Source organism: Ricinus communis, chromosome 10 (assembly GCF_019578655.1).
Source record: "Ricinus communis isolate WT05 ecotype wild-type chromosome 10, ASM1957865v1, whole genome shotgun sequence".
NCBI lineage: Eukaryota > Viridiplantae > Streptophyta > Magnoliopsida > Malpighiales > Euphorbiaceae > Ricinus > Ricinus communis.
The window spans coordinates 1,325,167-1,339,847 of NC_063265.1; the positions used below are offsets into that span (position 1 = coordinate 1,325,167).

General features: G+C 30.6%; 2 protein-coding genes and 1 long non-coding RNA gene across 3 annotated transcripts; 2 read left to right on the plus strand and 1 right to left on the minus strand.

Annotated features, from left to right (window-relative positions):
- Positions 1-304: 304 nt before the first annotated feature.
- Positions 305-2,922, minus strand: LOC8270510 (leucine-rich repeat extensin-like protein 3). Its single transcript, XM_002520523.3, has 3 exons — positions 2,784-2,922; positions 1,699-2,346; positions 305-566 (listed from the first exon to the last, which is right to left on the minus strand). Exons 1-3 carry the CDS (start codon positions 2,851-2,853, stop codon positions 535-537), a joined length of 750 nt encoding a protein of 249 aa, XP_002520569.2. The 5' UTR covers positions 2,854-2,922; the 3' UTR covers positions 305-534.
- Positions 2,116-3,251, plus strand: LOC125371299. Its single transcript, XR_007217601.1, has 2 exons — positions 2,116-2,250; positions 2,747-3,251. It is a non-coding gene; the product is annotated as an uncharacterized LOC125371299 (long non-coding RNA).
- Positions 3,252-8,869: 5,618 nt separating this feature from the next.
- Positions 8,870-9,888, plus strand: LOC125371332. The gene is made up of 2 exons (XM_048380037.1): positions 8,870-9,678; positions 9,767-9,888. Exon 1 carries the CDS (start codon positions 8,870-8,872, stop codon positions 9,518-9,520), a length of 651 nt encoding a protein of 216 aa, XP_048235994.1. The 3' UTR covers positions 9,521-9,678; positions 9,767-9,888.
- The last annotated feature ends 4,793 nt before the right edge of the window (positions 9,889-14,681 follow it).

Here is a 14,681-nt window from a genome sequence, read left to right on the forward strand (position 1 = left end):
TAATTAATTATTTTTATTAGATTTTGGAATTAATTTATTGTAAAATTATTATTATTCCACTAAAATTAATAATTACATTATAACTTGATAAAGAAATTAATTTTGAATGAACTTCATATTAAATAAAAATTTAAGAATTAAAATATAATTTTATTTATTAATTTAGTTCTTTAAGTATATTAAATTTGAATGTAAGAAAAATACTAGCTAGTTCTATAAAAATTTATACAGAAATTTAATAATAATATAATAAAATAATATAGGAGTCACTATATATTATGATAAAAATTAGAGGTAAATAGTATTCAGCAAAAGAAAAATAGTGCCTGCATGTCGGCAGAATTTATATTTGTGTATAGCTGGACATACCTTCAATACAATAGATATGCCAAAATTTAAACAATTACAATCTAATAATTATCAAGAAAGAAAAAGAAAACACATTCTCACAATGTGCCAAAAGTATTGCCTTCAAAGGAAAGCGAAAGGTTACAATGATGTAAAATAATGACGAAATTTATTATTCTTCGGCAATCAATTGTCAGTGAAATTGCAATTGTCGAAACCTGCCGCAATTACAAAAAAAAAAAAGCTATTATCCTCTGAAAATTAATAAATATAAATAGACCTAATATACTATATATATGTAGTACTAAATAAATCTATAAAAGTTAATATTATTTTTATTTTAATAATTTATAGATATAATTATGCATTAAATTAGTTAATTATATATTATTTTTAGTTATTGATCATTATTTTTATATATTAAATTTTTTATTTATTTTATAATTTAACAAATAATACTGAAGAATTATGAGATTCATCTATATAATTTTAATTTATATAAATATTTTAAAGTTATATTTATTTATTAACCAATTATATTAAAGATGAATAAAATAAATAAATTACTAAAATAAAATTTTATTAATTATTTGTAATTAAAAATTAAAATTATAATAGTAAAATGTTATAATAATACTCTAATGAAATAAAAATTTAGACATGATGAGCCATGCTAGTAATCATTTTTCAGCTTTTAAAACTGTTAAATTTCTATTAATATTAATATTATTAGTCGATAAATAAAAAATTAAATTCATAATTTCAATTTTTACATATCTTTGAAATATGTGAAAGTTTGACAAGTATTTTCTTGTAATTTTATTTTATTTTTCCAGCAAAAGCATTAGACTTATATTTTTTTAAAAATAATGAAGTGGTGATTAGTACACTAGAGTAAGAACTCAGTAAATTATGTTTTCTCTAAAATAAAAGAAAAAGAAAAAAAAATTATAAAAATATATTAAAATCAACAAGGTATCATTTTTATTGTGTAACTTTTTTTTAAAAAAATATAGTGCCTTTGATATTTTTTATAAGGTATTATTTATATTATGTAGTTTCCTTCAAAAATATAATATTTTAATATTTTTAAAATTTGCGATGTGTTTATTTTTTAGTTATTTTCTAGTTATTTTTTAACTATTTTCAATTGTTTTATAAAATGTATTAAAAAAATCAAATCACCAACCAAAATGTAAATTTGAGAACAAAAAAGTCAAAATACCATATTTTTTATATTTTGATACATTATTAATAAAAAAAATAAAAAAAATCTTTTATTTAATGAAAAATACTAAAAATTGGATAATTGTATATTTCTTAAGAAAGAAAATAGGTGAGCACACTTACCTGGATCATTGGTAACAAGCATTGCAGTCCCACCAAAGTCACAAGTGCCGCCAGCTGCTTTAGCTTTCTGCCAATAACTATTGAAAGCATAAGAAGCATGCGATACCAACGTGTTGGGCTGAAAGCATGGCCCATTGGGTTGAATCGACTTGCAATCCGCCCCTGACCCACAGGCATAGTCCAACGCTTCTTGAACTATTGAATCAGGAACAGTCGGCTTTGCAACACACCAGACGGCAAACTGTGGTTTTTTATGTGGAGGCGGCGGTGTAGACGGTGGTGTTTGAACCACCGGTCCCGGTGGGCTTGGGACAAGCTTTGGTGGGCTCAGCATATACTGTGGTGGACTTGGAATTGGTGTATTATACATAGGTGGGCTAGCGGAGTTTTTAGGTGGGCTTTTCGGCGGACTTTGGATGGAAATATTAGTGGATGGTGGAAAAGGCGGCAACATAGATTCAATTGGTGGTGGAGCTACACTTGATAGAGGACTACCCGCCGGTGCCGGAACTGGTACTGGTGACGCTAAAGGTGGCAGATATAATGGAGAGGGTAAGCCATATGGTTTCCCATTTGTAGGCTCTACTTGTTCTACTGATTCTAAAACTTTTGGTCTCTTTAGTACTTGATCAGGAAATAATCTTGCCTCTGCAACAAGTTTTAAAAAACTAAGAAAAATAATTCTAGAGAGCAATGTAAAGAGGTAAGCAAATAGAAATTAATTGAAAATGACACAAATATAATAATGCATTCAGACACTACACATTGCAAAAGAGTAGATTACACTTATTGCCCATATCTATGTACATTTTTTAGTTAAATCTCTTAGCATATAGAATGCAAGAAAAAAATTAATATTTTTATATTCTTATAAGTCTCATTTCAGGTAATCATAATATTATAAGGGTTTTCTTAAAAATAAATATCAGTTTTCTATAAATTCTTGATATTAATATAATGAGAAGAAAAATAGATTCTCTATGCATAAATAAATAAAAAAAATATAGCATCTAAGTAGTATTTTCCTTCCATATATGTGCATATGCAGAAGCAACATACAAGTTTTAAGAACTTTGAATTCTTACCGTTGAAATGGAAGATGCTGCTTATAGTGACAATGATGCTCAATTTTCTAAGGTAAGACTTGGGATCCATGAGATGATGAAATGCAATTGCTGCAGCTATAAGATCTCAAGGACCAGAAAAAACACTCAAATACAATTATGGGTTTTCTGCTATAAGCATCAGCAAACACAATATGATATATATATATATATATTTATATGCATGTATATATAGAGAGAGGGGAAGCTGCCAGTAAGCTTTTATAGTGAAGAAAAGAGAATGAAGCAAAAGTTATTGTTCACTTTATAAGGTGAAGAAGTGAAGAATGTCTAAGTAAACAGTGTAGAAAACATATGTAAAGTTTTGCAAAAGAAAGGCTTATTAGAAGCTTGTTGAAGGGTATTTTTATCCTTTCTCCTGTTATCTTGTTAGGAATAAATGCTTGCTTGGTTGCAGAGTAATATTAAAGAAACACTAGCTTTATATGATTTGCTTGCTTTGTTTCTACTCAAGGATCTCACTTTCTTTTTCTTCTTTTTTGTTTTTCTTTTCTTTTTCACCAAGGATGTTCATAAACCACATTAGATATGAGATTATTTTCTTATTTAGATCAGAATGCTATAAACAGTAAAGTATTAAAATCTAAACTCATGACTTTTGCCAATAAATGCTTTAGGATCTAAGCAGTATGCTACAGCACTAATTTCACATATGGTTCTTTTTCCTTCCTTTTATATTTAAGAAGAATAACATCAATAAAAATTGTCAATCATTGAGGATGTGAGTGTTTTTTATTGTGCAATCTAAGATTGGAACTCAAATTAGTCAACAATTGGCTATTGAATTTTAGTTTCAAAAGGTAATGGAGATTGTGTATATAAGAAACTGAAATTAGTGGAATGTATTTATGCATATTCATAACGATAATAAGATGCTGACCCTAGCCAAACTAATTTGTACTTACAAAAATTGAAAAACTTTCAGTTTGAATTTACTTACCACTATCCACCAATACATCCCTAATGAGAGTTTGACACTTTTATAACGGATCTAAAAAAGAATTTTACAGTGGGCATAAAATTTTGGTTTAATAGATTCATCGCCATCTGAACTTAGCATTATTGGTTATTTTGCCTCCTATTTTTTAATAGAAACCATTTAGCCACTTCAACTTGGTTAAACTATAATTTATAAATATATTTTTGCTTTGTTGGTAAAACCAAGAGAAAAATAAAAAATTTATTTATCTATGTTCAAATTTTTTAAATTTTTTTATTATTTTAATTGTATTTAATTTAAATAAAAAAAAGAAACTAGCTTAAAATTAAAATTGAAAATTTTTAATATTAAAAAATATTTTTAAATTTAATTAATTTAATAAATTTAAATAAGATCTAAATACAATTTTCTTATATTTAATTTAGGTCATTCAATCTTATTTTGTTATTTTTAAGTCTAAGAGAATGTAAATAATAGAAAGAATTTTGAGAGAAAGAAAAAAAGAATGATGAGTCAACTACACACAAGCAAAAACAAGTGAATCATATGTCCAACAAAGCATAAATGTATTTATAATTATAATTTAGACAAATTAAAATTATAATTAAGGATGAAATGATTAATCGTGTCAAGTTCAGTGAACCGTAAATGTATTAGGTTTAAAATTTTCTATACATAAAAGTAAAATAACAATATAAGTAAATAAACAGTATGATACAAATAAACCTCAAAGCCTAAATATAATTTGTTTTCTAAGAGATTTTTTGATTTTCTACATTTACTTTATATTCCTCTTAATTTTATTTTATTTTATTCGAAAATGATGAAATCAATTCATTTATATAAGAGATCCATGAGCTCAATTGGAAGATATAAATACTATTCTGGAAGATGATTTATTAAAGATTTCTACTAATTCAATTTGCTAATTTGTTAAAGTGTCTATTACCATTGATAAAGAGTCATGAGTTGAAATCTTTTATACAAAATATCTATGGAATAGCAATGGCTTTAGGGATGGAATCCTCATTCGCGATAGATTATTGATGGCAAAGAAATAAATAAAAATAGAAACCATTCATATTTGACGAGATTTAATGCTAAATTATAGCTAAATTTACCGTCAAAGAATTATACAAAAACAAGTTAGCTAGATGTAAAAAATGATGAACTATAGAAATTTCTCCAGAGAATGATAGAAACCTTTTCTAAAGAGATTTTCAGTAGCCAAAGAACTCCCTGTTTTAATTAACCTCTACTTCTTGTAGAGATTCTTTTTTTAGAGTCATTTTCTCAACACATAACTACTATAGTTATCCCTTACTGTCTTAAAAAAATTAAAGAACTCAAAAGATAATTATCTACTAATTACATAATAATTACTTAAACTTTCCTTCTTAGGCCTTAATGAATTAAACTAGGCCTAAACTATTAATAGTCCACGTGTCTTATTCTCGAGCCTTTAATAGCCGCAATTCAATTAACGTCCATTAGTGCGTTTTTAGCTCAAATTCTCCTCTTTGGCGATTATTTCCTAAATTTAGAAAAAAAAACTAAAGTGAGGTAAAACACATCTTTTCACCATATTATATATAGAAATATCTCATTAAAACTCTAAAATATCCTTAAACATCTATATACAATTTAGATCGGTCAATGCGTTAGGCCTAAAATTTTCTATACATAAAAATAAAATAATAATATAAGTAAATAAACAGTATGATATACATAAACCTCAAAGCCTAAATATAATCTATTTTCTAAGAGTAACTTTTTGATTTTCTGCATTTACTTTATATTGCTCTTAATTTATTTTTTTATTTTATTAAAAAATAATGAAATCAGTTCATTTATTTATGTAAGAGATCCATGAGCTCAATTGGAAGATACAAATACTATTCTGGAACATGATTTATTAAGGGTTTTTACTAATTCAATTTGCTAATTTGTTAAAGTGTCTATTACCATTGATAAAAAGTCATGAGTTGAAATCTTTTATACAAAATATCTATGGAATAGCAATGGCTTTACGGATGGAATCCTCATTCGCGACAGATTATTGATGGCATAGCATATAAATAAATAAAAATAAAAATAATTCATATTTGATAACATAAAAGTAAGGAAATTTAATGCTAAATTTATCGTCAAAGAACGATGCAACGACAAGCTAGCTAGATGTAGAAGATGATGAACTATAGAAATTTCTCTAGAGAATGATAAAAACCTTCTCTAGAGAGATTCTCAGTAACTAAAGAACTCCATGTTTTAATTAACTTCTACTCCTTGTAGAGATTTATTTGTTAGAGTCATTTTCTCAACACATAACTACTATAGTTATCCAATACTATCCCAAAAAAACTAAACAACTCAAAAGATAATTATCCAATAATTACATAATAATTACTTAAACCCTCATTCTTGGGTCTTAATGAATTAAGTTAGACCTAAACTATTAATAGCGCACGTGTCTGATTCTCGAGCCTTTAATAGCCGCATTCCAATTAACGTCCATTAGTGCGTTTTTAGCTCAAATTCTCCTCTTTAGCGATTATTTTCTGAATTTAGACAAGAAAACTAAAGTAAGGTAAAACACATTTTTTCACCATATTATATATAGAAATATCTCATTAAAGTTCTAAAATACCCTTAAATATCTATATACAATTTAGATCGATCAATGAGTTAGGCCAAAGATTTTCTATACATAAACGTAAAATAACAATATAAGTAAATAAACACTATAATACACATAAACCTAGCCTAAATATAATCTATTTTCTAAGAGTAACTTTTTGATTTTCTACATTTACTTTATATTCCTTTTATTTTTTTTTATTGAAAAATAATGAAATCAATTCATTTATAAAAGAGATCCATGAGCTCAATTGGAAGATACAAATACTATTCTGGAAGATGATTTATTAAGGGTTTCTACTAATTCAATTCGCTAATTTGTTAAAGTGTCCATTACATTGATAAAAAGCCATGAGTTGAAATCTTTTATATAAAATATCTATGAAATAGCAATGACTTTAGAGACTTTTTCGCAACAGATTATTGATGCCATAGCAAGGAAATAAATAAAAATAAAAATCATTCATATTTGACAACATAACAGTAAGGAAACTTATCGTCAAATTTTAGCATCAATTTTAGCAACGGACAACTATTCTGTTGCCGAAGTATGGCACGGTAAAAATTTTCCTTCCCTGATAAGTGATGGATATTACATATTCCTTTTTTTAGCCCGCTTCTTTAGGTTTCTTTTTTTAATTAAGATAAAATAGATTATCAAATATTAAGAAATTATAATATTAAGTCAACTTTTTATATATTTATAAAATTAGATTTTATCTGTGTGTATTGTATGACCGTTGTAATTATTTTAATTATAAATAATAATATAAATAGAGTTTATAGATAAAATTAAATAGAATTTTTAATGTTTTATAATTATTTATAATGTTCTTAGAAATAATAATAAATTAAATAATTTTAATATTTTTTTAATTTTTATATATATAAATTTAAATTTTATATATAAAAAATAAGTACATATATTAAAATAAAAATTCTATATGTTAAAATATAATAACACTTGTTGAAAAACTTTTATGTCTCAAAATGTAATATATTATATAATATATATATATATATATATATATATATATATATATATAATAAAATTTAAAATTAATATAATTTTTAACACATTTTTATTCTTTTAATTAGTCATACTATAGAGAAAATAAAAATCGATATATTTTTAATAAATGATAAAATAAATTATTTATAAGACTAGTATAATATAATTTTTAAAAAGCTTCCATATACTAAAAAATTATATTATTATTGAATGAAAGTAATTTTTTTATACATTTAACAAATTAAGAATTGCATCAATACTTAATAAATAATTTTATAACCAAAGGTGTTACAGTTTTATGATTGACATCAATATTCATTATTTATAGGTACAATATTAATTGTTTATCATAAACATGTTCATTCTATATTACGTAAATCTTTAGATGTTTATTGTTTTAGTGAAGGATATTCATTATTTATAATATCTATATTCATTTATTTATTTTTATTAATTTAGTAGTTATAACTTTATATATGCTCCTCAAATTCCTATCAAATATAACTTTTAGATAAAAATAAAGTTAATTCTTTATTAGAGCTAGATACACTATTTTTGTGATTGATATAAATATTCAATATTTATAGGCGTAATATTTATTTATTTGTTAATAGATATTCATCATTAATAAACAGCATATTTATTAATTGATCCAAACAGACATATATAACATAGATATACCTTGAACCATACAGTTAGTAAATAAAAAAAAAACTAAAATTAATGCTATAAATATTTATATTATGGTATAAATATCCTTTTCATAAAATAGAGGAATAAGGTTCAATTTGCTCCTCGAACTTTTCAAGAAAGATCAATTCACCACTTTTGACCTTTTTTATTCAAATCAGCCCAGAACATTGCTAAATTAGATTATTTAGCCCTTTTTCCCCTTTACTTTTGTGTGTGTAATTCATCTCAAGGCAAAGTTGTCATAGGCTGCAAATTTTCTCTTCTCGCACGAAGGTTCAAAGGTCCAAGAAGCCTCCAGAATTCACTAGAAAGCAAGGGAGGATTCTAGAACATTCTAGAATAACCTGGAAGCATCTGGAACATTCTAGAATAATCTAAAAGCATGTAGAATATGTAGATAAGTATGGAATTGTGTAGAACATTCTATATACTTAATCTTAACTATTAGATCAAATGTATCCTCACCGTCCATTGAAGGATGGAGGCCTATATATAGCTTAGAGATTTCATTTGTAATCATCAAGCAAATCAAGCTTAAACAAGCAGAAGTTCAATAGAAGAGCAAGCAATTTCTCTCTCTAAAAGCTCTCCAAGCTTTCTTAAGTTCTCTATTGTTCTTCTTGCTATCTTAGCTAGCATTTTCCCTAGCATTCGAAGAGTAAGGCTGACTAGCTTACTTGTTTGCATGTAGAAAGTAGCTAGTGTCGTACGGTTCGTTGGTAGAAAGACCAAGCCCGTGACGGTTGGTATCAGAGCAATGTTAGCATGATCCTTGAAATGGCAAAGACATCGGGAGCAAGTGAGACTACTAGAGCTACCGAGGAGGTAAGGCCAATTCACAGTGAGTCTGTGAAGGACCAACCGGAAGTGTCCAAGCCACCGAGGAAGAAGAGAGGAAGGTCGAGGGACATTGTGTCTAACATGGATGCCAGGCTAGCCAAGATAGAGCTAACTGTGGCTGAGGGACAAGATACGTTTGGGGATTTAAAGCAACACATCGAGGAGCTCGAGAATGGGAGAGAAGAGCTTCATGAGGGGATGCAAGCCGCCTTGAATGAAGGGATGTCCAACTGTCAAGAACAAGCCAAGACCATGGAGAAAACTCTCCTTGCCGAGGTTGCGACGTTGAGGGAGACGCTCGATGGCATGGTTGCTAGGTTATTAGTAACCGAGGAAGAGCTTATCCTCTATAAAAAGGCAGCTATCCAAGGAGGTGGATGCATGCCTATGGTAGTCTCTACTCCGTCAAAGATAGATGTTCTGAAGCCTAAAGCTTATCAAGGCTCAAGGAATGCAAAGGAAATTGATAACTTCCTATGGAGCTTGGAGCAATACTTCAAGGCACTTGGCTTAGTAGAAGAAGCCAAGAAGGTTGACGTTGATGCACTCTTCCTTGAAGATACCGCAGTGCTGTAGTGGAGAATGAGGAGTGGCGATATTGAAAAAGGGACATGCATAATCAACTCGTAGGGAGAATTCAAGAAAGATCTGAAGAAACAGTTCTACCCCGAGAATGCTACTAGAGAAGCAAGGGCCAAGTTGCAGCAACTCTCACATACGGAAAGCATCAATGAGTATGTTAAAGAATTCACAAACACACTCATTGAGATTCCTAACTATACTGATGAAGAAGCCTTGTTCGTGTTCACATATGGGTTGCAGATTTGGGCAAGGTTAGAGTTGGAGAATCGTGGTGTCTAAGATCTCAACACTACCATTGCCGTACCCCGATAGAGATCAGGAGGCAAGACAGGTACAAACCTGACCATGATAGGGACGACAACGGAAAGAGTGGGGGAGACCGCCACCATAAGAAGGAAGGCTCCTACAAGTTTGGCAAGCTTAGAGAATGAGGCAACCATGGCAACAAGGATGACAAAAGTGGAGAGAGGCCATGTCTCAAGTGTTTCTTTTGCGATGGACCACATAAAGCAAGATAGTGCCCTACAAAGAGCAAGCTCTCTGCATTAGTCGAAGAAAGAGAAGAGCACTAACGAGAGCAAGAGGCGTCCAAGATGGGATCGCTACAACTCCTCAGTGCCATTAAAATAAAATTCGGGATGCCTAAGTCCGAAAAGAAGGGTTGATTATTCATCGAGGCGAAGGTTGGAGGCCACACGGTAGAGGTATTGTTAGATACCGGGGCTAACAATAACTTCCTGAAGGCAAAAGAAGCAGAGAGACTTGGTATTAAATATACGAAGGAGCAAGGGTGGCTCAAGGCTGTCAATTCGGCACCGAGTGCAACATGTGGATTTGTGCGAGACATCAAAGTAAGCCTCAGTGAGTGGTCTGGCCTCTTGGACTTCTCCATTATTACAATGGATGATTATAGAATGGTGCTTGGCATAGAGTTCCTAGAAAAAGTATATGTATTCCTACTTCCATTTGCCAACACCATGTGTATCTTGGAGCAAGGAAATACTTGCATAATACCGTTGAAATGAGAAACCAAGCCAGAAGCCAAGAAAATCTCGGCCATGCAACTATCCAAGGGGGTAGAGAAGGCTCAGCCCACATTCCTTGCAGCACTAAAGGAAGAAGCAGAAACCATGCCACAAGATGAAGTGCCTAAGAAGATCACAAGGGTCCTAGAAGAATTCAGGGACGTAATGCCTACGGAGTTGCCGAAGAAGCTCCCACCGAAGAGAAAAGTGGATCAGAAGATTGAGATGGTAGAAGGCACAAGCCTGCCCGCGGTAGTCCCTTATCGCATGGCGCCCCCTGAGTTAGAGGAGTTGAGGAGGCAACCAAAAGAGTTGTTGGATACTGGCCATATTAGGCCATCCAAGGCTTCATGTGAAGCACTGGTACTCAAGCAAAAGAAACTGACTCTCAAGCAAGTAAGATGGCAAGCATTCCTTGCGGAGTCCGATTTTGCAATGGAGTACAAGCCGGGAAAAGGAAACTTAGTGGTCGATGCGCTAAGTAGAAAGGCAGAGTTGGCTTCCATCACTAGCGCCAACATTCCTTTATTGGATCGTATCAAGGAGGGACTCGAGCATGACCCGCAAGCCAAGAGTTTAGTGGAATTAGCAAAGAAGGGGAAGACCCTCCAATTTTGGCTAACGGATGGGGTGCTCGTTACCAAGGGAAATATTTTCTATGTGCCGAAGTAGGAAGGCTTAAGGAATTCCATCATCAAAGAGTGCCATGATTCAAAATGGGCGAGGCATCCAAGCACGCATCGCATATTGACACTTGTGGAGCGTGGATACTATTGGCCTTAGATGTGGGATGACATTGAGCGTTATGACAAGACTTTTCTTAGTGCCCAATTCTCATATAACTTGTAGAAGAGTGAAGCAGTCGAGGCAAGTCCATTCGGGATTGCTACGGGACAAAAACCCTTAACTCTACACACATTAGCCGTAGGATATAAAGGCCCTAGTCCTGCAGCATTCAAGTTTGTAAAAGGTTGGCATGAGAAAGCCGACATGGCATGTGCTTATCTAACTAAGACCGCCAAGAGGATGAAGAAGTGGGCGGATGGAAAGAATAGGCACTTAAAGTTTGAGGAAGGAGACTTAGTAATGGTAAAACTCCTTCCCCATTAAAATCGAAGATTCGCTAAGGTGCATAGAGGACTTAATCAAGGCATACAAGGAGGATGTGACGAGGGCGTCGCCAGAATGGGTGGGAGAGAATGTCACAGCCCGCAAATTTTCCATTCTCGCACGAAGGTTCAAAGGCCCAAGAAGCCTCCAGAATTCACTAGAAAGCAAGGGAGGATTCTAGAACATTCTAGAATCATCTGGAAGCATCTAGAACATTCTAGAATAATTTAAAAGCATGTAGAATATGTAGATAAGTATGGAATTGTGTAGAACATTCTAGATACTTAATCTTAGCCATTAGATCAAATGTATCATCACCATCCATTGAAGAGGTGGAGGCCTATATATAGCTTAGAGATTTCATTTGTAATCATCAAGCAAATCTAGCTTAAAAAAGCAGAAGTTCAATAGAAGAGCAAGCAATTTCTCCCTCTAAAAGCTCTCCAAGCTTTGTTAAGTTCTCTATTGTTCTTCTTGCTATCTTAGCTAGTATTTTGCCTAGCATTCGAAGAGTAAGGCTGACTAGCTTACTTGTCTGCGTGTAGAAAGTAGCTAGTGTCACATGGTTCGTTGGTAGAAAGACCAAGCCCGTGACAAAGTGCGTGGATGGATTAAAATATTAATAAATGAATTAAAATCCACTTTTCTTCCACCACCACCTCGTCTCCATGCAAACACCATCATCTTAACCAAACACCATTATTTGCAGTAATGAGTGCCCCACTGCCATGAAGCTCCACCGCTGAAGCTGATATAAAGGATGAGGAAACGATGGGCATCGACTTGGGCATCAACTTTGCCCGGTGGTTTTTGTAGCAGTAGTAGCAGAAAGGCTAGATTGGTCTTCCATTTGCTTTCTTGGACGATGACGGCCCATGTTCGTATGCTGCTCACAGTACTCCTAGCCAACAACTGCATCTATTGAGCACTGCCGTATCTTCCCATATATCTTGCGACAACGCCTGGGTCTAGATCAGTGTTGCTTGAGAAACCTAGATGGAAAGCACCCCATGGAACTAAATTTGCATCATAAACAAAATATCAAAATAACCAGTTATAAATTTCCTATTCTTTTAACACTGAAAGCACAAAATAATTAGGTTCCCTATTCGTAGACAAATATTAATTTATACGGGTTTTGGATTGATGTAAGTTTCTAGTTTAGATTTCCAAAAGTAATGAAGGATTTGAATTGATTTGTCGATATGGGCAGTGGCAATGTTGGTGTCAAACCACTTATTTTAATAAAATATTTAAGTTGTTTATAAATTATAAATAATTTTTTAGAAATTATTGAATTATTTTTCATTTGTTAAGTCACTCTCTCAAGTAAGTGGAAGATTAAATTGAAAAGGCAAAATTTTAGACTAATTTGAATAAAAAAGTCGAGAAAAGGCGAATTAATTTTTTAAAAAAAGTTTAAAGGTCAAATTAAATTTTATTCCTAAATTATTTAAAGAAAAACGAGCATCAGAATTTTAGTGCATCGCTAATACCACTACAATATTCACCAGATGCCTCAAATGAGACACAAAGGTGAAATATGGGACAACAACATCATTGAATTCTACTAATGTGAGTATATAATGAGACACAAAGGCGAAATATGGGACAACAACATTATTGAATTCTACTAATGTGAGTATATAATACAGGAATCTGACGTTTGCCCACATACAAAACATGCACTTAGACTAGAATTGAAGGCACTTATTGTAGGTGGCTGGACTATAACACAATATGGCTCGGGAACTAAGATATAAAGGCCCTTAAAAGTGTATATTGTCGCTGAAGTAGATATGGTGCATATAAGGTGCTAATTCAAGTAACTGAAAAGTGTCCATTACTAATTCGCAACAGATAGATTCCTATTGCTAATAAATTTTGCCTTTTTTATTATTTTTTCTACTCACTTATTTATTACTGAAGAAAAAGGAATTAGCGATGAATTTATTCATCCTTAATTAAGCTCTTAAACTCACCTTTTTTTTCTTTTTTTCACTTCTTTTTTTTTTCTTTAATGATGAAATGAGAAAAATATTTGTATCGCTATAATATTTTATAGGAATAAGAACAAGAAGTACTATGTGATTTTATTATTTTACAATTTAGAGTATATGGTTTTTTTATAGGCAAAAGGAGGTATGTGGTTACAAATCATGACAATAAAAAGTATTTCACCATTAAAACATCTTAATTTGTAAGGATTCAGCCACCTTCACTTCGATTACCTATTATTATCAAGTTGTTTATGTTTGATCACATGAGGTTGGAACTTAACAACTTCTAATTCCATTATTTGACTATTAAATCATAATTTAAGAAATCATTGATCGATGAGATCGATTTAATAGTTAAACAACAACGTTTTGAGTTATTCAACTCTAAACTCATATTATCAAATATAAAAAATATAATAATAACGGTTGATTGGAATGAAAATGGCTAAATCTTTACTAATCGATATATTTTAATAGTAAATTTTTTTATCATAATTTTTAATTACATACCTCCTTTTATCTTAAAAAGGTTACATGCTCTAAATTTTCAGACAGTGAAACCACAAGATACTTTTTTTTTAATACTTATTTCTATTTTATATTCTCATGTTTATTTTTTTGCTTATTTGTTAATTTTAGCAACAGATTTTTTCCATCTCTAATTTCTATATGTTTTATATATTTATTCTTCCTTTGTCTTTTACTTTTTATTTTTATATTTTTTTCTCCTTGTTCTATCTTTCTTTATTTTTTATCTATATCATTTTTTTGTTTCTTCTTTTCTTTGTTTTTTCTTTATCATTTTCTTACTATTACTCTTTCTCTTCACATTATTTTTTCTCTATCCTTTTCTCTATTACTCTCCTTCTTTCCTTTTTTCTATTTGTTTAATTATTTTTTATCTATTATTTTTATTTTCTATTTTATTACCTTTCTCTCTCTTTATTTTTGTCTTGCTTTCCTTTTATTAGTTACTTTCTTCATTTCTTTCTTTTATATATGTTTTTATTTTATTTATCT